Genomic DNA, 23,642 nt, shown 5'->3' on the forward strand with positions numbered 1-23,642 from the left:
GATTGGTTTAGAAAAATAAGGGAGAAATCTATAGCAGATGAATGCAAAACTACTGGAAGTGACTCAATAGCAGAAGTGACAAGGGAAGAAGTGACTTACTATATCTGTTAAATACACACACAACAAAAAAACCCTTTGTTAATACTGAGTATTTCAGGCTGAAAAATATTTCTGGATCTCAGCTGTTCAAACACTGTCACAGCAGGTCCAGCTTAGATCAGTTGGCTCAGGACCTCCAGATAAGTTCTGAATATTCAGGACTGAATTTTCATTCTTTCTCTTAGTAGAGTGTAAGTACAATGGCAGCACAGATGAAAGACATCAGATTTTTATTCTTTCTTTTATTGCAACCCATTGAAAGGTCAAAAGTTTCACGGAAAAATAGAAACTTACAAATTGTGTGAATAGTTTTAATGCAGTCATAAAAAGACATGAAAAGAAAATGACTAAGATTCAGTACTATATCTGCAATATAATTCATTGGCTTTATTCTGAAAATATTTGTTGCCATTTTTGAGTAAATAGAAAGCCTAGCATTACACATGTTCACATGTATTTACCATATTTAAAGCAAAAACTTTATTATATATATATTTTTAAAAGAAATTAGTTCATCCCCATTTTGAGAAGTCTAAGAAGAAAACATTCAACAGACTCACCAGAATTACTGTGAGCTGATGTTTCTCTGGTAAAAAAACTATGCCATGGAAATCATCTTACAGTTTTACAGAGTTATGCAGCTATACTAAATAAGCTCTCTAGGTTACACTACATCAGACTTTCTGGATTAGCAAAACATTTTGACAACAATAGCAATTCTTCAGCTGAAGCTTAAGTATTTCATACTTTGGATTAAAATGCTGTTACCCCTAAAAAACAAATATCCAGTGTTATACACATAAAAAATATTCTTAACCAAACAGTAATACTCTTAAACTTAATGCAACTTCAAATTGAAACTGCAGTATCTATATTTTTGCTATCCCCATGTAAAAATTAACTCCTCATAATGCAGCGTGACACTCAGAAAATTAATCTTTTAATGAATATACTCTTGGTGTTTTTTTTAATACACCATATTACAAAGCAAGTGATACTACCATTTAATACCTACAACAATAGGCCTCTTGTTTAGAATGTCTACTTGAGGTAAGCGCTCCTTGCATTGTAAGATCTGTTGTAAAATAACAACCACATATGAATTGAGAAAAATCATAGAATCACAAGGTTGGAAAGAACATATAAGATCATCTAGTCCAACAGCCCTCCCATTACCATAGCTACCACAAGCCACTAAACCATCTCTCATAGCTCCTCATCCAGACGCCTCTTGAACACTGCCAGAGACAGTGACTCCACCACCTCCCTGGGCAGCCATTCCAGTGCCTGACCACTCTCTGAGAGAAAAAGTCTTTCCTTATGGAAAAGGGTGCTCGTGAGCACCTGCAGTACATTGATGACATCGTTGTGTGGGGCAATACAGCAGAAGTTTTCACAAAAGAAGAGCAAATAATCCAAATTCTTCTATGAGCTGTTTTTTCTATTAAGTGAAGCAAAGTAAAAGGACCTGCCCAGGAAATTCAGTTCCTATGTACAAAGTGGCAGGATGGATGTCCTGAAGATGACTGAAATCCAAGGCTCAAGAAAGGAGTTTACACGGCGCCAGAATGAACTTCTTGTTACCTGGTTGCTTCGCTTTTGGGACACCAAGGTCAGTAGCCCAGCAGATGTGATTGACAAAATCATTGCAATGTCTCCACCCACTAGCAAGAAAGAGACACAGTCTTTCCTGGGCATAGTGTGCTAATGGAGGATGCGCGTTCCAAACTAAGGCCTCATTGTAAGCCCCCTTTATCAGGTGACACAGAAGAAGAATGATTTTTCACGGGGTCCTGAGCAGCAGCAGGCTTTGGAACAGATTAAACAGGAGATAGCCCGTGCTGTGGCCGTTGGGCCAGTACGGACAGGACAGGATGTAAAGAACATCCTCTACACTGCTGCTGGAGAGAAAGGTCCCACTTGGAGTTTGTGGCAAAGAGTCTCAGGAGAGACCCGAGGCCAACCCCTGGGATTTTGGAGTAGAGGGTGCAAGGGGTCCGAAGAGAGCTACACTCCAACTGAAAAGGAGATCTTAGCCGCGTATGAGGGGGTTCGGGCTGCTTCTGAAGTAGTCGGTACTGAAACACAGCTCCTTCTGGCACCACGACTGCCAGTGCTGAACTGGATGTTCAAAGGAGAGGTTCCCTCCACCCATCATGCTACTATGCCACCTGGAGCAAGTGGATTGCACTGATTACACAATGAGGGTGGATGTGGAACCTCAGTCATCCAGGAATTTTAGAGGTGATCATGGACTGGCCTGAAGGTAAAACGTTTGGAACATCACCAGCAGAAGAGGTGTCACAAGCTAAGGAGGCCCCACCATACAGTGAACTTCCAGAAAATGAAAAGAAATATGCCCTATTCACTGATGGATCATGTCGCATTGTAGGGAAGAATTGCAAATGGAAAGCTGCTGAGTGGAGCCCCACACGACAGGTTAAACAAGCCAAGAGGATGAAACCTCTCTGGGAGGAAGGGTGATGGCAAAAGTATAAATACGGGGAGGCATGGCAGATTGATTACATCACCTTGCCACGATCTCGCAGTGGTAAGTGTTATGTGCTTACCATGGTAGAGGAAACCACTGGGTGGCTTGAAACATATGCAGTACCCCATGCTACTGCCCGAAACACCATACTGGGTCTTGAGAAACAAGTCCTGTGGAGACATGGCACCCCAGAAAGAATTGAGTCTGATAATGGAACACATTTCAAAAATTCCCTTGTAAATACTTGGGCCAAAGATCATGGCACTGAGTGGATTTATCATATTCCCTACCATGCACCAGCTTCAGGTAAAATTGAATGATACAGTGGGTTGTTGAAAACTATGTTGAAAGCAATGGGTGGTGGAACATTTAAGCACTGTGAGAAGCATTTGTCAGAAGCCACTTGATTGGTCATTACTAGAGGATGTCAGTTGTGATGGTCCTAGCCAATCCAGCTACCTACATACTGTAGAGGGAGATAAGGTCCCTGTAGTACATGTAAAGAACATGATGGGAAAAGCTGTTTGGGTCCTTCCAGCCTCTGGAAAGGGCAAACCTCTCTGTGTAACTGTTTTTGCCCAGAGATCTGGGTGAACTTGGTGGGTGATGCAGAAAGATGGGGATGTTCAGTGCGTACCACAAGGGAATTCGATGCTGGGGGAGTGCAGTTAGTAATTCCATGTATATATGTATATAGACCTGTGTGTGTAATGCATTTTAATTATTGTTTATTTGTATATATATATATGTATTTTAAGCATGATGTAGTGATGTTGAATAATGGGTGGAATGTCATGGTTGTGTAATTTTTGCTATTGGTATTCCATATCATAACATCATGTGGAATACAGAGAAGAACTACATGTCTCGGAGGACCTCAAGGTTGGAGAGGGAAACACGTCACAAAGTGATGCTGGCTATTTCTCTCACTGCCTGGCAGTGGGTGTGGGTGTGTTTCCAAGCAATGGCGCCTTCAATTTCAAAGTAGGCGTCTCAGTCTTTGGAAACTTCTCTCTTTCTCTTATTTTACTTGATTTATTAGCCTCATTTTAAATCAGATTGTATTATATTGTTATCTTGTATTCCAATATCATAATTAGTAAAATAAGTTTTCCTCCTTAGATCGATGCTGCTGCTCTGTTTGTTTCCATGAGCCCAGCTCCCATCTCCCTACCCCTTTTCCTTTTTCCCTTCCCATTTGTCGAGGGATGGGGGACCCACAGGCCTACTGCCCCCCTGTCATGGACATAGATTGGTCTAGATAACTCCATGACAACTGTCCCTTAATTTATTTCTGATTGTTGGTGTATTCAGTTCCTGCTTGACTGGTTATGTAGCGGGAACAGGTTGTGAGTATGAGTTCAACCACTGTTTACTCACTTACTGCAAAACCTGTAATGTGAAAAGATTTCTAAATCTGCAGAATATCTCCTAAATGACCATTTTAAACAAACAAAATAAAAGAAGACACAACTTCTGTGAAGTGATAAAGATGGAGGGAGTTGGACTTATTCAGCCTGCAGAAGAGAATGCTCTGGGGAGATGTTACAGCTGCCTTCCAGTATGTAAAGGGGACTGATGGGAAAGATGGGTACTCTGCATCAAAGTCAAAAGTCATGATAGGACTGAGGAGAATGATTTTAAAATGAAAGAGAGTGGATTTATATTAGATGTTAGGAAGAAATTATTTTCTTAGCAGGTGATGAGACACTGGGACAGGCTGCCCAGAAGCTGTGGATGCCTCATCCCTGAAAGTATTCAAGACCACATTAGAAGGGGTTTGAGCAACCTATTCGCAGGAGGGGGATTGGAATGAGATGATCTTTAAGGTTCCTTCCAACCCAAACTGTTCTAGGACTTGATGATTATATGATTGTCCATTAGATAGCTATTCAGTCATTATAATCATTTACTGATGACTTGTGTAATTCCCCAAAAGTCTATAAGACAATCACAGATCTTTGTATTTTTTCTTATACGCTGCGCATCTTAAAACTCCTAGGGTAACTTTAGTAAATAATAAGCATGGAGTGTAGCTCCCAGTTTCAGCACAGGCATCTGCTGATCAGCTATACCGGTGCTAGCACTGAGTTAACATCTACAAATCAAAGGAAATACACACAACCAAGGCAAAGTAAACACACATAAAAAAAAAAGAGCTTTGTATCTTTTATAACCCACACTATCCATAGAACTATTAGGAATCCACTTCAAGAAATCAGTCATTTATTTTATGCAAACAAAGAAATAGGATGCTTTTCTAAAATTTTGTCTCAATACCAGGACTTAGTTATACAGTACATCAAAGTCAGTATACAGCTTTTTTTCCATTTTACTGTAACCTCTGTAAACTAACAATTATATTGCATTCATTGTATATATCACAATGAAAGGCTGTGAACCTGTGCAGTCCCCATTCGATCTACCGAAAGCAGCAGAGTGGAACTGTCATGTTGGTGCATGACGTTAAGGGGTAGTAGACATATTGGGAGTCCAGCCCATTTGATAAGCTCGTTCCAATGTCCTCTTGCAATCCTGTAGAACAGTACTAAAGGTTATATGTGGGTACTGCTGCACCAGCTGCTCTACTGTGGCTTCATTCACCTGCAATTGAAGAAAAGAATCCAAAATGTGAAAAAAGTGAACAAAAAGGGCAATGTTATTCAAACTAAATAAATAATCAAACTGGACTCCTGGAAGGACTAGCAGAATTGGGCTGTCTATTGACACAGTAGGCTTCATTTATCAAAAATATTCAGAATTTGATCCTCTTTTAGAGAAAAACACAAAACAAAAAATAACCCACAACAAACCTACATAATGAACAGCTCAACTCCATCTTAAAGGGAGAATTTTGATACAGCATTCTAGTACACACTGTTTGATTATTTTCAATTGAAAGTGAAAAAGCAAAGAAAGACGAAGCATCTCCATTTGTAAAAAGCTTAGTTAGAAAACTGCAACAGTGTTTAACAATATGCTGAACTATTTAAATTCCATACATAAACAAACTGGCCACTCCTACTGTACAAAACATAATTATTCATAGACAGGCAGTCTTCTTTAAGAGCGCACTGCATATATTTCTTCCTTTGTCTTGAAATAGAAACACACTACTTCAACAATACTTAAGCAGACACGGGTTTGAAATTTCTCTTGGCTTTGGAAATGGAAATTGATTCAATTTTTTCAATTAATTTATGGTACATTTTTGTTACTTTTATACATGCTATGCAGGAATTAGCCCTGAAATTAAGTTCCACTGTATGGTGGCTTTCAACATGACCACAATGATAATTAAGAGATAATAACTAGAAGAGTAGAATGCAATCTGTTTTATATTGTAGGTATATAAATTGGTAATACAGGTTAATTTTTCCAAATGTTCCAGTACCTGCTTGTCTTCATGTACCTCCCAGTCAGAAATTTTTGTTTTAGTCTTTTGGTGTGAGGCTATCAATGAACAAAGGCTTTTGTGGGCAGAAATGAGGGGATCGATAATTAAAATATACTAGCTTGTTAGGTCAGGGATGTCCCTTCTAAATCTTAAACATCAAAGATAGCACCTTTTTTCTTGATTAGACAGGGCAGTCAGACAAGCCAAGCTAAATCTAACACCTTTACAATTGCAGCTCTGTGAAAGGATTAATTTGTCAATTATTTTTAAGCTGATTGCAGTTCATATCACAAAAGCAGACAGCTTCCTTCAGCCTTCAGATAAATGAAAGATTAACTGAAGAACCATAACTCCTATGCAGCTCTCTTTAAAATCCTTGCTAAAATACTTGGACAGTTTAAAATATGCCAGTGCTATATTTAAGCGCTGAATTGCCTAGATCAGTAGCATGTACAACAGATATCGTGACTTGCTTTCTCCCCACAGTGTCCCTCAAAACCAAAAAAAAAAAAAAAAAAAAAAAAGTACTAAAATATTTACTATCCTTACAAAGATCCATCTTGTGAATAATATTTTAAAGCACAGTGACCACGATATCTAATAATACTTTTTGTCCTTAAAAGATAACAAGGAGTGCATCCTTCTAAGCAGTGATTGCTCACAATGACAGGGATAAATGAAAGGTTTAATATCCAGTTCTTCTACTTTCATAATAGAAACACTCAATCTTCATTGGAAGTTTCATCTAGCTGAGACTGACTTGGATAGAAAACCGGTTTAACTTCCTTTCATAGTACACACTGTACTCTTTTGGCAAATTACTACATAACAGTAACCTCTTCCAGTGCTGATAAACAAGAAGTGACTTTTAATAAATCAAAATGAAATCAGACATAGCACAAGTCCTCCAAAATATTTGATATTTATAGCTGAATACATACATACTTTCAAACTGTCAGCTGCACTTCACAGAAATATTGCTTGGAAGGGAAGAATTTCCGAAGCCATATTTGCTACTATTTGCCTATTCAAAAATAGTCCAAAAGCCTCTTTTCTTTACATTTGTGGTGCACAGCCATGGCAAAATCTATAACATTACAAGTAACTTCTCTTTGTGGTAAATCAGCCAGAATGAAGATACCCCTGCTACTCCTTCCTCACTGGAAACTTGGAGAAGAAATACCATCAATCCATTCAATATTTTTAAAATATTAACAGCAGATAGAGGCTATTATTCTTTGACACAAACCTGTTAGATGTTATTTGTTAGTACAGCATGGATATTATGGTTTGAGAGAGCAAATTGGTGCAATATTATAATCAGATTTTCTGTTATGGGAAACAAATAATACAAATTTGTTACAAAGAGGATGTTCAAATACAGGACAAGAGGCCGTGATCAGAGAAAGCCATACATCCTCCATACTTGGGGTTTTCTATCCAAAGACTGAACACATTTACAGAAGCAAAACTCCAGCTACATTAAAGTAACTGATTTACTGCAAGGCTAACTTAAGTGAAATAGCGTGGCCCAGAATAATAAGGAAGACAGATGATGTTACAGTAGTATCTTTTGGTCTTAAAATCTATGAAGAAATCTATGGTAAACCATTTAGTGCTAGCCATTGGTCATTTTATTTTTTTAAATAAATTACTGCAGTATAAATAATACATAATACAATTATTACTAATTACTACTTCTGATATCGAGTGACAAACACAGTTAAAAGTAAATATAAGCATGAGAGAACAGGCAAAACCACTGCAGAAGTGACTTTACAACAAGGTCAGATATTTTATGAACCAAACCTGAACAGTCGGGTTTCCCTATTTTTGTTACAGTGTCATTTTAAATCTTTTGATCCCAGGCAACACTAAGTAGTACCAAACCATAATTTTGTCATCTGTTTTAGCTTAGATAATGTTAATTTTCCTCAAAGAGGATGTATGGAACCGTGTTTTAGATTTTTGATGGAAACAGTGTTGAACACACACGAATGTTTTAGCTGTCATAGAGCAGTGCTGCTCAGAGCAAAGAAGGTTTCAGCTTATTGCGCTGTCTTGCCAGTGAGGGGCTGGGGATGCCTAAGGAGCTGGGAGGAGACAGAAGGGATATTCCACATCATGTGGTATCCTGCTCAGAAATAAAAGCTGAGGTAAAGAAGAGGGAAGGGGGAAAATGTGATGTTGTTTGTCTTCCCAAGAAATCATTACACATAATGAGTCCTGCTGGTGGGGAAGAGGCTGAACACCTGCCCGATGATGGAAAGTAGCAGAGTAATGTCTTGTTTTGACTTGCTTGCAGCATTGGCTTAACATAGTAGGTGTCCTTATCTCAACCCATAAATTCTTGCACTTGTACATGTCTGGTTCTTTCCCCTTCCCATTTGGGGTAAGCAAGTGAGAGGCTGTGTAGTAGTGAGATGCCTGCCAGGTTAAACCATAACAAAATCCTATGTATACACTTGAAAACATAACTGCCACAGAACGAAACTACCTGAAGTTTAAAAAACTGACTCTCATGATAGAAGAAGTTCTTCTCCCAAACTTCATCATAAATAATCAAATATACAAAGGCTGCCCTGAAAGTAACGTCTCCTGTTTTATTCTGTTGGCCCACAGCATCAGAGGCAGATGTTGGTGGTACAGCACTGGAGGCTGAAATCTTCCAACAATATTCCATTACATGTTGTTGCTGTGTGACAGATGGCAGCAGAGGGGCAGCCTAACAAAATGGCATCTGGTATGGAAATGTGTGTGAAGCAATTGTGTGTCATTGAGCTCCTCCTTGTGGAAAAAATGGCACCCACTGACATTCATCAACACTTGCTGAACATTTATGGAGCCAAACAGTGAATATGAGTGCAGTGAGTTGGTGGGTGGTGTGTTTCAGCAGTGACAGTGTAGCACAAAATGAAGAGAGTCTTGATAAGCTCACCCATTAAGATTTTGACTGGACAAGTATGTGGAGAGGTGGATATAGGCTTCAATGAATTGGAAACAGTGGTGGCAATGCTGGAATATTGCAAGTTTTGTGGCAGATGGATCCCACAAATGCTCACAAAGGAACAGAAAGAACACTATATGCAAGTTTGTCAGAATCCTGACTAAGCCTGGAGGCTCAAACATTCACAGTCAGGCCAGAGAAGAATACAGTCTTTCTCCTGCAACACGATAACATCAGCCTCACACAAGAATATTGCCAGTCTTGTCTGGATTGTCTTAGCGCGTCCACCAAAGGTGCCTCCTGTGTTTTGGCTGATGAGAGATGGACTATACAGGTGACATTTTCCCAGCAACGATGCCATCAGCTATGAAACAGTGGTTATCTTTGCTGGTGCAGATTTTTATGAGCAGAGCATGCAGACTCTTGTTCATAGCTAGCAACAGTGCATAGCCAATGGTGGTGACTATGCTCAAAAACAGTGTTTTGTAGCAGAGAATTTGCTCTATCGAATAGTGTTATTGTGCTTTTAGCATCTGTTGTTTTCATGAAAATAAATATGGAACATTATGTTTGGAGAGGCCTATGTTTGTAACTTTTAGTTATACGCAAATAGTTTTAACTCAAAGAAAATAACTGTAAACAGTGAAAAAATCACAGTATCACAGTATCACAGTCTTGTGCGGGTTGGAAGGGACCTTAGAGTCCAGGGATTCGAGCCTCCTGTGTAGCAGAGCAGCACTTCTACTACTTGCACCACAGGGGGGATTCGAACCTGGGCCTCCAGTGTTGCAAGCGGCCTTCCTACCACTGCGCCACCTTCATTGGACATATACTGGACAAGATGGATTCAATTCAAGACTATATAACAGAAGAGTGAAAAAGAAGATCCTACTTGGTAATGGGACAGCCTGTATGGATCCCAGGCTGAGGGACAAAGCAGGATCTTTAAACTACAACTACAACTACAACTGATTCCATACCAAAATATTTATAAATCTTGAATATTTGGTAAAAAACTAAAATAAATAGTGTAAAATTTTTAGTATCTTAGCAATAGAATAAATCTACACCATATAAAATTCAGGAAAATATGAGAAGTCAAGAAAACTTTGTTCCCTGTTAATGAGTAAGATAGATAAATAACATCTGAGTCATGTCCCTTGGTATTCTTCTCATAAGTTTCCCTAATAGTAGGATTAAGATGCAAAGAAGCCTTATGTCTAACCATTAGAACAGAAGCTTCTGTCTTGCTGTTAAGAAGCAGTCTGGCTGCTGATAAAACAAAAGCACTGAATGCCATTCCCAAAATAAATTAATTACTTAACGAGCAATTTTCCATTCTCAGTTTGAAAAGTTTTGTTCACTGAATAAGAAATAAAGATCTTCACATCTTAATATCCCTTAGAATGTTGTATTTTTCTTCCACTTAACTTTTATTAATCTTTATGTTTTGATTTGTCGCAAGGAAGACTTTTGGCTAAAGATAAACTAGCTAGATTACCTAATGCATAATCACACATTTGAATTTGAATAGCCCTTCAATTATGTTTTAATACATAATGAAAGAATGCAGTCCTCACTATTAAGAGTCAAAGCAATATGTGTGTATGAATCTGGTCATCAAACAGAAAGAACAAAACAACAAAGTTCAGCTTAAAACTTATCTTTTCTGACATAACTTACTCTAGACCACCATAAAAACAAAGCAGATGAGTTGCAGAACTGTCAGGAGAAAGTGATATCATACCCTCCTAGCTCAATTGGAGCGCTTACCTTGAAATAATGGTTTTGAATTTGTGTTGCTTAAAGATATCTGAATACATAACCCCTACCTCCCTGAAGAGAACAACTGACTTTGTGGCAGAAGTTTTATTTGGGTTGAGGCCTCCTGAATTTTTACTTGTGCGGATGGTGTAAATGTTCAAAGAACACTTCCAATGTTATCTGCACTGGAAAAAAAAACCAAAACAAAAAAAAACCAACAAAACCCCACTTCCTTACATGACAACTAAGAATTATCTGGGAAAGAGCATCCTCTAGTCCATGTGAAGTAGATGAACATCCACAAATGGATTGAGGGAGCGCTTCTGTGATGAATAATTTCATTCTTGTTCTGCCATGTATACATAACAATGTGTGTCAAATAATGATAAAAATGGGAAACCTGCCTTCTTATTTCCTTCTGCTCCTCAAGTAAAATGATCGTCAAGATGAAAGGTGGAAAAAAATTCCCTGTGGTCTGCAAATATTTTTTCCCAGAAGAAACTAACTGGCATTTATGAGCTGAAATTTCAGGTTAGTGATTTTTTACGTTTAGATTATATTGACACTACAGTTTTCAATTGATAATCTACTCCCAGAAAAATATCTACTTAGATTTTTGATCTAGCATGTGAAGTTTACTCATCTCATCTGTATGCCATTACTTACTGATTTGCACACCATTGCTAGCACATCGTGAGAAACTACTTCTATGAAATCCTGAGCTGTCACATGAAAATTCAAACTGCAAGCATTAAAAAAAATGAGAAAATTTTTAGGTTTTGCCATGTCATTTCAAAGAATTGCAAGGATAATTTCAATACTTTTTTCTTTGATTTCTAGATCATAAAATAAAGAATCTCTAAAAGTTTCAAATGATCCCAAAGATAATTGTTTAGGATTAAGGTCTACTTTTCTTTACCTTCTGCTTTCATTTTGTTCCCAGGACAGATCTGATTAAATTCATGGGAGTCAAGTTTTCCTAATCTTGTTAAGATAAATTAGGGATTAAAGTTGAAACCATCAGTTGAACCAGACATTTCTTTTTAATGAGACTGATAGCTTCATTCATAAATGAGTAAGATAAGCAGGAATTTTCCTACACAAGACTTCCCCACTTACTTTTAGCTAATTTGCTAAAAGTTGATGTCATGTCCAATAGATGTCTTGAAGTAGAATAGTAAGTGGCAAATACAAGGCTCTTAAAGAGCCTTTGGTTTTAATTCTCATTACTCCTTTAATACGATGAGTTACAGGACTGTTTTCATCCCCAAAACCCCTCCTGTAGTTGTATCAAGGGCAGTCTTGGAGTGCACTTCTGATTCTAAAGCTACTAAAACCTCAAAAAGTGTTTGGTTTATGTCAGTCAGAACAGTCAGTACAAAGAAATAAGAGTAGAATCATCACCCAAACTGGAAGTTTTATGCTGCTCGACACCATGAAGAAGTATTCACCACTAATCTACAAGTTTTCTAATGTAAGGAAAAGATGCAGGGTAGCATCTAATTCAATTGATAGTTCAAAAGAAAAAATATCTTCACTCCAAGTGAAATCAATAAGCAGCCACGTGATTTGGTAAGAATTAAACAAAGTAATCAAACTAACAAAAATCTTAGGATCACATTAAAAAAAACCACCCTCAAAACCCAAGGCAAATCCCGCACCTTTCCTCCCCCTCCCAATCTCTCCCCCCCCCCCCCCCCCCAAAAAAAAAGGAATATTACAACAGCAAAAACAACAAAACAACAAAATAAAACCAACAAAAGAAACTTGCAGAAATGTACTAGTGCAAAGATGCAGCACTAGGACTTCTTAGGAAAACCTGCCTGTGCTCCTCCACGGTTTGCTTTTTGTAACATCCCAGAATCGTGGACTGCTGAAATAATTGCTGCATAGTATGGAATGCAGCTCTTTCACAACATCACAGACACTCTCCTTCTAGGGACAATGCAGGTGTTTTCTGTTATGTAACCTTCCTTTTGTTCAGAAGGGTTTTATTATGAAGTTATTGAAATTGTAGCATTATTGGTATGATATTCTGTCTCAGTGTATGTAGGATACTATTACACAAAAGACCAATTTGCATTTAGTGGACAAAAAAATGAAAGAGTAGTCATTGTGTGCATCCATAATTAAAGATTTTAGAAGCACTTTATGTTCCAAATTTTTCTAATGTTTTAACAACAAAATCCAAAATATTCAGAGTTACTAAAAACCATGTGTTTTCATACTCACTTTCTCTTCTCTAAGCAATAGTTTGCTTCCCAAGTCACTGTCCTATAGAAAGTGTACTTAATAACAAATGTTTGATTTCGTTTTCTGCTAATAGTTGAATGAATTATATTCTCAGGTGGCCCAATTATAACTGTTGCCTGTAGCCATAACAAAATTAAAGATTTCTGGAAACATTTTGTGTGAAGTGCACTTGATCACTGAAGGCAGACATATTCCACAGAGTTTCAATGACTGCCCTCATGCCCAGGGGCAGACCCTTTGTTTAGGACTTTAATAAAATTACAGCACTACCAACTATAGGCACAACAGCCTATAGTCCAAATAAAGACCCCTACAATTTCAACAACAACAGCAACAAAAAGATGTATTTTGACTTAATGGATGCAGCTGCTAATAAAATAAATAAATAAATAAATAAGTAAATAAAGCACGCACAAGCACATGTAACCATAGTAGATTTGGACTTATAAAAATGTGATTCTAAAATATAAGTAAGCATAGAATTTTTTTATACTTATTTTTTTCCCCAAAATACTGTTGTACTATTATTTTCATGACATTCAGCAACTTAATTACGTCAAATGTCAGCAATTTATTTTCCACTTCTATTTGGAAAGGGGAGGAAGCTGGTAAGTAGTAATATCTGTAATTGTTTCTGTGGTATGAAATGAAATAAATGGAATACACAAACTGTCTAATATCTGATAGTAGCACTTTTGGAAGGATTTCAGAAAATCTAATAAGGCCACTTTTTAAATTCTCCCCCTCCTCCTCCTCCCCCTTCCTTTTAGTTCTTTGCTTACATATTGACAGAAAGATCTAGTCCTAGAGGGATGAGATTCCTTGTTGTTTATACAGGTGCCTCAAACTGCTAGTCCCTGCACAGTTGCTACAGTCACAGAGAGGAAAGCGTTACTGCAAGCTCACAACATAATCTATTTCAGGCTTCTGTGAGTTTGCACAGTTTTCTAGAAGAGCCAGTGTTTCTGGTCTTGCTGTGCTAATCATTACTGCCATCACATTATTGAATATTAAAGTTAAGTGATAAAGATTTTCAGTCTCAATTCTCTTTGCTTACTGTGAGGGCTTACTTCTCCATTATTTCAGAGAAACCTTTCTAAAAGAGCAGTTTAGTTTGGCTGGTTGCTTGGCTTGCTAACTTTGTTCATTGTAGTCAGATGAACTTCTAGACTCCACCTACATAGCTGTGCAAGGTAGAAATATTACTAGCATTATAATTATTTCAAATGTATGATGAAACTCCATGCACTGCTTTGTTCTTACATATAAAAACTGCAGTTAATAAAGAGCCATATACAATGAAATTACAGTGTTTATTTATATAGTGATAAATATTCTTTCACATTACTTTCAGCCTATTGAATTAAAAGCACCAAATATTTTCCTTCTTATTCTGTTACACTGAGACTAATTTGAGTATATTCTAGTGTGGTACTTGTCAAAATGGGAACCTGTAAAGATAACATAGAAATAATCCTCAAAATGTGTCAGCTGGCAAAAATGATTTCAAATTTTTGAGGACTATGCTGCTTAAAAAATTCTTTCTTTTTTAGTATCATAAAAATGCTGACTACTTCACTTTGTGTTTTCCTTAGTAGCTGTCTGTATGCTGATTTCAAACCACTGACCTGTAGTTGAGGGCCCATCTTTTTGTTGCAATACAGCACATTTCGGAGTTGTTTTTAACAGTAAGAACAACTCATTAACTCAAGAAGATTCCACCTATAGCCTACTGCCACAGATATGTTACCTAATTAATAGCCTGGTGGATAAAAATATTTTGGTAAAGTGAGAGTTAAATCAGAAGTACAAAAGCATTCAGTTTGAATAAACAAATCCTTTTTTATATTTTTAGTAGATGCCTTCATTCATACGTGTAATGGGTCTGTTATTCTAGCTAACCAGGAAAAAAATATATTCTTCTGTCTCCTAAAATTATTATACTGAAAAACAATAAGAAATAAATGCTATTTCTCCCCATTTGTGCATTATCAAGGATGTAACTAGTTTCCTTGTAATGAGATTCACAGATTTTATGAATCTAAATTATTCATTGCTTGTAAAGAGACGTTTCATTGGCAGCTTTTATACTATACATATAAAATTAAAAAAAAAAAAAAAAGAAAGAAAAAAAACAAAAAAACCCACCACGAGTATCCTTTTTAATATGCAGCAAAGCCCCCTCAACAAATTATAGTGATTTAAGAGAAAAATAAGTGCTATAGAAATGTTTTTAAAGGAAAGGACTGGATATTTTCAGTCCTCTTCAAAATCACAAAACCACAATTTCAAATCTCAGAATGAACCCCTTAAAAAATAAAAAGAAGAAATGATAGCGATTTTTCTAGGCTTTTGATCAGAGTAAGAATTGTTAGCATTTTCTGAAGATGAGAGGCTGATTGCTGTACTAATTATATTAAAACAAGCCGTGGCCAACTTTTGCTTTTCCACTTGTGACCAAGAACAGTTTAGCACAAAAACTCATTTGAAATTTAAAGATTCATCTAACACCTTATCTCTAGATATTTTCACTTCCTTTGCTTCAGCTTCAAATTTAAATAAAGAGTTTGTGAATTAAGGATAAAAATGTTTCCAGACATGCTTAATAATGCATACATATAAATTAAACAGAACATTCTATTTGTCTTTCGAGTTCTTTTTTCTTTTTCCACAATCTGGCACTTCCACACATATAACAACAACTGCATCCCAGTAAGTATAATGATTTGCAGTTTGTGCAGGATAAATACATTTCAAAATGTTTCTAAAACAGGCTTTACTGAAGAACAAATCAATAAATAATTTTTTAAAATCTACCAATTTTCTAAAAATCTTACTTAGGATACAAATGATTTCTTAATTGACTGTTTCTATGTTTAGAGGTGATTAATCTTCCTTGTGGTAATACAAAAGTTTGAGGTTTTTTTTTTTTTGGTCAGCTGTACTGACCATTGATTTCAGTGCTTAGTAAAAGTATAATAGGAAATACATGCTACAATTGAACTGAGAAAGTCATCTGGAATAAGCTGCAGACTCTCAGATGCATTTTCATTAGAAGTAATCTGAATTTCCAAAAAAAAAAAAAAAAAAAGAGTAAGGAAAAAAGAAAAAAGGCCATGATGATTTATTAACTGACACTGAGTATGCATTCACAGCCAACTTTGTCAGTCTCACTTCATTTTGTTCACACATAGCTGTGAATGTTGAATTTTGCAGGCCTTTGTTTTTCAGCATCTTCTTTCTGCATATTTTCTCAAGAAATGTCTCCTGCATTTAAATGGCAGCATGCTCTATAACCATTGCAAATAGCGCCACAGCTATTTGCTGTAAAAGTATCTTGAAATATGAAATTCTGTGTGAGAAAAGTTGAAAACAACATGGGAAGATAATTCTGACACATTATTCAACCAGCCAAGCTATCAGCCAGAAAAACATGTCAAGTTTTTAGCCATGATTTCCTAGGTGATATCCAGCCATTTTCCATAAAGGTGAAGAGTTCAAACTGCCATTATTTAGAGCTGGTTGGGATTTTGTGAAAGCATGATAAAGAAGTGCTACAAAGACTTCTTTAAAATGAATTCTAGCAATAAATAGCATTGAGAACATTACTCTCTTTCTCTGATTTATTTTGGAAATATAAAATACATGATATTTAGAAATAATTATTAACTAGGTGTAGGAATGTAAAACACTGCAAAGAAACTTGAAACATCTGGATTTCAATCTGTGATTCTGATGTGGGCTCCAGTTTATGCCTAGAGGATGCATATAAGGCTCTTAGGAGTCCTGATGTCTGTGTTTGTAAAACAAAAGCAAGTGTCCTGAAACTGCCCACAGGAATCCCCAGATCCCAGTATCCCTTTAGCTGCACAAGAAACCAGTCTGAAGACTCAAAAAATCACCATTATTTACCAGCTGGATTTATAAAGGACGCATACTCTTTCATAAGCTGTGATAAAAATAGAGATAAAATTAACATTTGGTTTCATGGACAGCCATGTTATTGGCAGTGGGAGGCTGGGCAGAAGTGAACTAAATACTGCCGTGAACTTGGAACCAGCACTCTGAGGAAACCACTTGACCCAGCTGAATGAGCAGTGGCTGAGTGTTTCTGTGCCTTCTGCAAGTCCCACAGCAGGGTGGGGGAGGCAGGGCCCACACCTGCAGCTCTCCTCTGTACAGGGCACTGGGAGCTGCATCTCTTGTGTGGCCCAGGCAGCAGGACAAAAGGAGGCAGGTATTTGCTGTGAATGGGCCTACAGAAACACTACAGAAATGCCATGGCCTCTGCACCAATTCCAATCCCAAAACTCTAAAATGGCTCTCCTAAGATGCCAGCTACTACTGATCTAATCTTTTACTGTTTTCAAAGTAAATGGAGAATCAGAACCACAACGTTCATTTTTTGTAATACATATAGCCTGTGCTGTTGCACATGCTGCTATGTACACACACATAGGTATGGAGATGTACAGTGATGTATTTGCACACAGTTCTTGCTGAAAACACATTCAGGACAGAGTTGTGTTCTACACTCTGTCTGAGAGGCAATGTGTCCAAAAGATGGGTCTCTGTCAGGGGTGCTGTAAGGCCAGTGTGCATCCATGAGAGTCACCAAATGGGAGGAGATGTCTCTGAGTCTTCTGGTGTGTGCTCACAGGTAACCAGTGATGTGTATTGTCCAAAATATGAACACTTGCAAACATTTAGGGTCTACCTCCTAAGTTCTGAAAAACTTCTGGATGTCTGGATAATAGGCTCTCAGAGCCCGTCTGTTGTTGATCGTTAAAGGGACTTATCTCACTCTGCCTGTCCAGTACACTGGAGGACTCTGCAGAGATCAAGCTAACACTACCAGTGCTGGCCATGGAAATACAAGCAGTAGGTTTCACCACCATACCTATATAATAAGATCTCTTGAGTTCTGATTTCCTGGATGAGATGCTTGTCTTTGGCAATTAGGCTGCCACCAGGACACAGGCCCAAGCATTCAGGTTGCCCCACACCTCTCCAGCAGTATCAGTGCATTCAGAGCTCTACAATGGCTACAGAAACCACTGCTATGTAGTGTGGAGAGAACCAGATTTGACTCCATTATGGAGATGCCAGTGACAACTAGGAAAGAAAGACGTTTTCTCAGTAACCTTGTCTCTAGTGATCTTACACTGAAAAAAATATTATTTCTCTAGGTACTGTAAAACAAAATATGGATAGCTCTGAAAGATTTTTAGGATTTCTTGATATTCGACTTTTTCTGTATTTTGTATTCTGTATTCCATATAGTAGCAACTATGTTGCTATTAAGTAACTTGAAATGTTGAAAAATGCTCATTAGAAAATTTCATCCTAAATACGTGCTCTCATTATGATGATCTCATAGTAAAGTCAGTGGTTTTTATGAGATTTCCAAATACAATGACATTTATTTTCAGGCAAAGAACATATTGGTCCTGTGGTGTGCATGTTAGATGGTAAAGAACATGATAAAAAGAAAGGTCATGGCAACAGTAGTTTGATGAGAAATGAATAATTTGATTATTTTCATGGTGTGGATCAATAATGCTCTGCATCTACTGAAACCCACTGCCTGAGGGCACTTAGATAATCAATGGCGTAAAACAGAGACTGCCTTTGCCCAAGCTTGCAGCCTCTCTGATCTTTCTTGGGAGGACCCTTGACGCCTTTAATTTATGTCAAGAGCATATCAAAGAAATTCCACAGAGCCTGGGTCATAAAGGGTATTTTAGTGGCAACCATTTGAAGTCTACGTACATATGTTCCTTATGTAACTCTGTTTAAGTACTTCCCCTCCAATGCCTAGGAATTCCTAGAAAAGCACAAATGCTACCTGGTACCAGTGTAACAATCAGTGTCTTGAAAAAGAAGGCTGGCTAAAAGGGGAAAATCTAACCCAGTCTTTGCTGCAAGCTGGCAACAGACCAACGGCAAGAATTTCAGTCAACAGGGCACGTAAATAAACCCTTTTGCACCACCAAAGAATTCCCTCTAATGATGTGCTGGACGCTGACATTTTTAAATTAAAAGAGCAGTCACTGGAAAAAATTAGTTCTGCATGATACTGGAGGGAGACAGTTGAAGACATGGTTTTCTTCAGTAATTTCTCTGTTCATCTGCAGTGAAAAAAGGGAGCTGGCATCTTCCAGCTGCCAAAAACTTTCAAGTCAAGGATACTTATTTCATTCTGTCTGTGGAGCTATTTTTCCCATCAGGGCTTCACAAGCAAGAAAATGTTTCCCTTTAGAAATCCTAGCATCACAATGCTTTAACAGTATTTCTTAACAAGTTTGGCTACCATACTTCAGACACATACACACAGACACAGCACATGCACATGCACACGTACATGCACACATACATACACACTTGCAGGCATACAGAGTCAACACTGTTTATCTATCTGCATGGAATTTTTGTCAGAAAATACTATTTTTCCATCTTGCAATTGACATTAGAGACTAAAAGACAGTAGATGTTTCATAATCATTTGTAAAGAGCTAGGGAAGCATTAACCAGCAATTAAGAGAAATATGGACTGCAGTACACAGAGTATAAGCAGTGAGGTAGTAAAACTTGTTTTAAGCATCAACGTCATTGATTTTCTATAGCAGTTGTAGACGGGATAAAATTATTGCACTTATTAGATCTTTGTTGATTGTTCAACATTAACTAAATCCACAAAATAACTATATGTAAAATTGATCAGGTGATTCAGGGTCAGATCTAATTCCCAGGGTCAAGTAACCCTTTGAACATTCTCTAAGTACATAATCTTAGCACAATCCATCAAAGAAACTCATGCACTCTTTTCTTCTATTGGCTCTTATAATACACTAAAGTTTAGGAGATTAAGGGGAGTCAGCATCAGTAAGACAGAGCAATTCATCCCAAGTGCTAAACCTCTCCTTGCAATGATAACTTTCTAAAGCTGGGTTTACAAAATCCTATTGCTAACTTTAAACTGACCTAGAAATTATTATTCACCACCAGCTGAAATACTGTGGATTTTTTGTTGTTGTTGTTTTACCTTTTTTTAAAAAACTGTCTTCCATAAAGTATTGCAAGGTATGCATAGTAATGTTTTTGAACATGAAACAGTTTAGAATTAGAAAACATATTTCTTCAGGTTATATCCAACCAGGAGTTTGCACACCTGAGATATATGCTTCTGATGAGAATCACAAGCTTGACCCTGAAGTTTGGTTTGTGATGGCTGAAGGATACACAGTCCCTGTAGGTGTATTTTCAGATTTGAAACCAGAGACTGAACTTTCAGTGACTCAGCTATTTCTTCCCCAATCCCAGACATCTTTCCCTCTCATCTCTGAATTAAGCCATGATTCTTGAAGTCTATATATAGAGTGATGTGGGACTGTACTCTCTTGATCTTTCTACTTCTAGTGACTTTCTAGGTAAAAGCATCCTTGTCTAGGAGCTTAATGAAAATGGAGAATATGATGTAACTACTAATAACTATGAATGAATGCTATCTGGACAACAGTAGAGCAAGATTCTGTTCCTTGTGCTGGGAAATGCATTTTCCATCTTAGGAGACATGAGTTTTTCTCTCATTTGTTAAGTACAAGAAGATGGAATTGTCAGGAATACAACCGAATTCACAGCTGAATAAGAACATGTAAGTTAGCATCAGACAAGTAATATGCTTCCAATGGCTATGCATTACCTAGTGGGTTCAATTTGCTCATAATTAGAGTGTGAAATAGTGTCAGGAGACGGCACCCCTCTGAGAGATGTGGGAACAATTCCCAAAGGAATGCTATATTGTACTTTACTGTCAGTAGTATCTGACATGGTTTACAAAGTCATGAAAAAACTAAACTACATCCCAGGAATCACATTTTTCTCCTTTATGGATGGACAAAAGGGTGATGAGCTTTATGGGAAAAAGCAGAAAAAGAAATATATTTGATATAAGACTGTACCATATATTTGAATGTTTAAAAAACATCAATTTATACACACAAAATTCGTCAGGTAGTGAACTAAGGCGCTCTGTACACTGAGGTTCTACCTAAGACATCTGTTATTGTTGAGTCTTAATGCACATAATACGATATTTTTCACTTTTGAACAAATCTAGAGTGAAAATCTTTTTTCTGCATGTTTATACTGAGGTGAGAGTAGAGTAATGAAAAGAAAAAGGCAGCTTTTGGTGTTAGTGAAACTAAGGGGCCCCTGAAGCTAAAATGTGAGGGAAAAGCTTCAATTTGAAGGATATTAACTCAACGTTAGTTTAAATACATTCATAAAGATACAGAACAAATATTTTAATAGTCTCTGAAAACAAGTAAGGCATGAATGAGCTAGATTTGTCTTTCCTCACTCTGACCAATATTCCTACTTTTTTGGCCACCGCACCAAACTGACATTTTGAGTGAGGCCTCCCTAATGTGAAATTCATTATCTTGAATACAAGCCAATCTTGCATCTCCCTTTTTTTCCCCAAAGGCTTCCAAACTTAAATGTAGTTATGCCTCTTTCTCAGCTGAGGAGGAAAGTTGTCACTTACACTGAGTTCAAACTATGGAATAGTATTGTGTAAAAGAGCAATACTATAAAGCTTATTATTTTTAATGAAATTATCTTATAGGCATTTTTAACATATTCCAAGTGAGAAAGCTAGATATTAAGATTTTATATACATACACATATATATAAAGTATTATGTTTTTATTCTCCCCATCTGTTTTCAAGACCATTACCTAGGAGCAAGAACGCAGACTTATAGAAAATCACTCTGGAGGTAGCACTGCAGTATTTTTAGTATTCTATTGTTTCTTTTTTCTTCTTTTTAAAAAAGAGAGCAGTCTATCATTGTAATGGCATGACATACCAATCACTTTTAGCCAAAAATACTCAAAATTCTCAGAGGGCAGATTTTACATAAAACTTCTGTGACTATTTGAGGTTGTAGGTGTAGCCTGTGGGTGTATTTTGAAAATCTATGTCAGCAAAAATTTATAATGCTCTTTTTAGCTCTCTAGATACTTTTTAGCAAAATATATGAACACAGTGTACCAGGAAGTTTAGCACAGCAGTAAATACCAAGCCTATTCGTACAGCAAGACACAGTTCTATTTTCCCCTTCTCTCTCTCCCACATTTACACACATCAAAACTCGCTCTCTCACTTGTGAATGCTGCTTACCTGATCACACCTCATCAGCCCTAAGTATCTAAGAGACTTGCTGCTTTGTGCAATTTGGGTGGCTCCATGGTCTGTAATTTCCTTGCACCACCCAACATCCACCGTCTCTATTGTCATGCTGTATCTTCCAATGGCTATCAGAGCTGTAAAGAATGTGAGACACAGAATTAGAAAACAGTAAGCTCAGTTATATTTATAGGCTAAATGATATTTAAAAGGAATAGTCAAAAGCTTTTTATACCTTGCAACAAATACTTTATTTTAGCATTTTGTAACTGTAGATTAGCCATCAAATAAGGAATATGGATATACAAATACACACACACACAAAACCAGAGATAAACAGATCTTTTGCTACATTTTTCTATCTACTTAATTCACACAAACAGACCAGTTAGAACAGATATTCCATGTGAACTCTTTTAATTACTTTATTGGAAGGATCAAAGACAAATCAATTGAAATTGAAATAACTATAGAATTATAACTGATATTGACAAAATCAACACCTTTTTTTTTTTTTCTCTTCTTTTTTTCTTTCTTTTTTTTTTTTTTTTTTCTCAGCAAAGTGATTTTGCAAGGACAGCACAAAGAATAACAGGACATTTCCTGTGTAAATGAAACAAACAGATTTAGGAAAACCTGAAGGTATCTTAAGACATGTATTTTACAACACTGTTCTAAAACTGTGTTTCCTAATGCTTATAATGACGTGACAACAATCACCACTTCACGTTCATGTTTTCTTCAGGAACACTCTTCTAATTAAAAATAAAAGAATAAAAAGGCCAAAGGAAGGAATTAGAACAGGAACTTGAATTTGAACTTTCAAGAAAAGAAAAGAAAAAGGAACTGGAAATTCCAAAAGGACTGAAAACCACTGAGAATCTGAACAGCTTGAACAAGCTTTCTCATGACATGGGTAGTCTGGAATGACATACGGGATTCAGATCACTATCACCTTGGTCACCAGAGATTATAAAACTTGTCAGGAAATGTAGGCTCAGAAACTGTTAGTCCAGTTGTATTTTATTAACAGCAAAGAGCATCTGCCTTCAATAGCTGAAAACTCAGCTTAAGAAAAGTGCAAGGCTTCCAGTGCAGGAAGTCAAGAGGCAGGATGTTTGCTCTTCTTATTCTAGATATAATGAAGTTGCTAAAATGGAGATGAAGGAGTGACTTAACACAAATAATGGGAATATAATTAATTAATTTCAGCAGATGTAGGCTGATTCTGTTCATACTACAGAGCCTTCTGGCATGAAAAGAAAAAGCTGGCAGCCTTTAATATTCCAGATGTTAATCTTAGCTAATCAGGGTATATCTTGGTGCTGGGAGCAGAGAGAACACACCTGACCTTGAAGTAGTTTTGTAGAGACCTGCACTAACGGCAGATGACATAAAGAATAATTTGTTAAGTTTTAAATATTCAGATGGACTAGATTTGCAACCAAAATCAGCCAAAAGAGGCCAAGTACATTCTTAGAAGCTGTGGAAGATGGAGT

General features: G+C 37.0%; 1 protein-coding gene across 1 annotated transcript in view; it reads right to left on the bottom strand.

Moving 5' to 3' along the window:
* Positions 1–326: 326 nt before the first annotated feature.
* Positions 327–23,642, bottom strand: part of FBXL17 (F-box and leucine rich repeat protein 17) — a 280,832-nt gene continuing 257,516 nt past the window's right edge. The window contains exons 8-9 of the mRNA XM_015849457.2: positions 22,138–22,280; positions 327–5,194 (exon numbers count right to left, since the gene is read on the bottom strand). Coding sequence (XP_015704943.1) covers positions 5,057–5,194; positions 22,138–22,280 — 281 coding nt within the window. The 3' untranslated portion in view covers positions 327–5,056. The remainder of the gene's footprint in view (positions 5,195–22,137; positions 22,281–23,642) is intronic.

This window comes from Coturnix japonica, chromosome Z (genome assembly GCF_054131305.1).
Source record: "Coturnix japonica strain WE chromosome Z, WE-NBRP24, whole genome shotgun sequence".
In the NCBI taxonomy this organism is placed as follows: Eukaryota; Metazoa; Chordata; class Aves; order Galliformes; family Phasianidae; genus Coturnix; species Coturnix japonica.